Source organism: Tupaia chinensis, unplaced genomic scaffold (genome assembly GCF_000334495.1).
Source record: "Tupaia chinensis unplaced genomic scaffold, TupChi_1.0 Scaffold000493_1, whole genome shotgun sequence".
Lineage (NCBI taxonomy): Eukaryota > Metazoa > Chordata > Mammalia > Scandentia > Tupaiidae > Tupaia > Tupaia belangeri.
In genome coordinates, this window is record NW_006160005.1 from 131,555 (window position 1) to 133,394 (window position 1,840).

Here is a 1,840-nt window from a genome sequence, read left to right on the forward strand (position 1 = left end):
TCCAGGACTCGAACCACAGTCGTTAGCCATGTGAGATCCAGCTGCCTTAATCTTCACGCCACCTGCTGACGCGGCCAACGCCTGCCTTTTAACTTTCTTAAAGACATATTAGCGCTATCAGCTACAAAAGTCGGAAGTGCTTAAGTTAATCCTCAAGAAAATTGTATTGTCATGGATTCTTGAAATGCTATTGACCTCACTCAAAGCTTCTTGCCTCTTGTGTTCCTTGCTGCTTACATTAAAAAAAAATAAAATGAAAAATAAATAAATAAACCTGTTTATTGCAGGCTAGTGATATTCCAAATGTCTATGGAGCTTCTCCTGGTCTTTGAATTCCTTCAGTCTTCTGATGGCAGATTTTACTGTGACAGCTGAAGTGGTGGTGTAGGTCCAGGTACCACCGGCTACCGTTTTCACGCAGGAACCACGGTGCCAGATCCTCACAGCCCGTCTCTTCATCTTAGTTTTGCCACAGAAGGAGCAAGTGTACTTGGCATGCTGGCTGATTTCAATTTTCTTCACCATTTTCCAGAGGGAGGCACAGTAGCTGGTTTCGTGTTTACCGACGACGCCGACCTTCTTGGTGCGTTTAGCCGTATCATCGCCAACTAGGTCCGAGCCCAGAGAGCGTTCCTTACATTTCATGGCTCACACAATGAATTTCCAAATGTGCTCCCCCGTCAAATATCTAACTTTGGCCAAGTTGGTTACATTGGTTCAGCATCACGCCCTGGCCTGTTACTTAGGGTTTAAACACACTGCTCATTCTCTCACTCTGGAGCAGGACCATAGGCACACACCTGAACCTCATAGTTTCAACACTCACTGGGCACTCCGCTTCAGTAAAAAGTCCCAGGGAAGAACTCTCAAGGGATGTAGCTTGGATCACAAATGAGGGGACTTCTAAAAGTTCAAACAATTCAAGTATGGGTTTATTTGGGGCACAAAATTTTGAAACCCAGATATAGATTTTTTTTTTTCTTTTGGAGAGGTTTTCACTATAGGGCGCGTGCGCTCGCCAGGCAGACAGAGACAGAGAGACAGAAAGCGAGAAATCACCCTCCGGGGGGGATGGTCACACCGCAATCCCTTCTCCTCCATCACTCTCCAGGAGTTTAAGCCACCAGATCCGGGACTCAGACCGCAGTAGACTACGTGGGAGTCCAGAGACATAGCCATTACACTAACTGCTGGTTCCCAAAACCCATATATAGATTTTTTCATTCCCTGTCTTCTCTATGAACTTTTTGAAGATCTCTCATATTTGAAATTTGGAATTTGGGTCCCCGTGCCCCAGTCCTTTGCAGCCCCCCTCCCTCCCCCCAGTCCTTTGCAGGCCCCAAGGAACTGCAATGATGAGATTTCTGAGGTTGATCTGTGGGAGATAAGCTAATAGAAAAATTGCTAGCACCATTAGCAATCATGTAGATTTTTTTTTTTTTTTTAGTTCTTCTGGTCAACTTTTTTGTTGTTATGTTTTGTTTTTCTCACTACATTACCATTTGCTTGCTGAAAGCAGAGAGAGTGAGTAGAGAAAGAAATAAAGAGAAAATGAGAAAGCATGGGGGATGGTGATACTGGCATTGCACTCTGCCTTTGTCCTTTCAGGATTTGGGATAAGTAAACATGCCATTTGGCTAGTTTTGTTTTTCCAAAAGTTGGGTCCAAGACTTAACCTGCTCTGTTGGCCAGGTGGAACCCAGCAGTCTTAACAACCATGCCAAAGCTTGGCCGTAGGCACACTTCTAAGTGCTATATACATGTCTAATTTATAGACAACTGTGTGAAGATAGGAACCATTTTTTACATTACTTTATAGATGAGGCAACTGAGGCAAAGT

General features: G+C 44.2%; 1 protein-coding gene across 1 annotated transcript; it reads right to left on the reverse strand.

The window, feature by feature from the left end:
* Positions 1–288: 288 nt before the first annotated feature.
* Positions 289–645, reverse strand: LOC114009228 (putative 60S ribosomal protein L37a). Its single transcript, XM_027774918.1, has one exon. It carries the CDS (start codon positions 643–645, stop codon positions 289–291), a length of 357 nt encoding a protein of 118 aa, XP_027630719.1.
* Between the last annotated feature and the right edge of the window lie 1,195 nt (positions 646–1,840).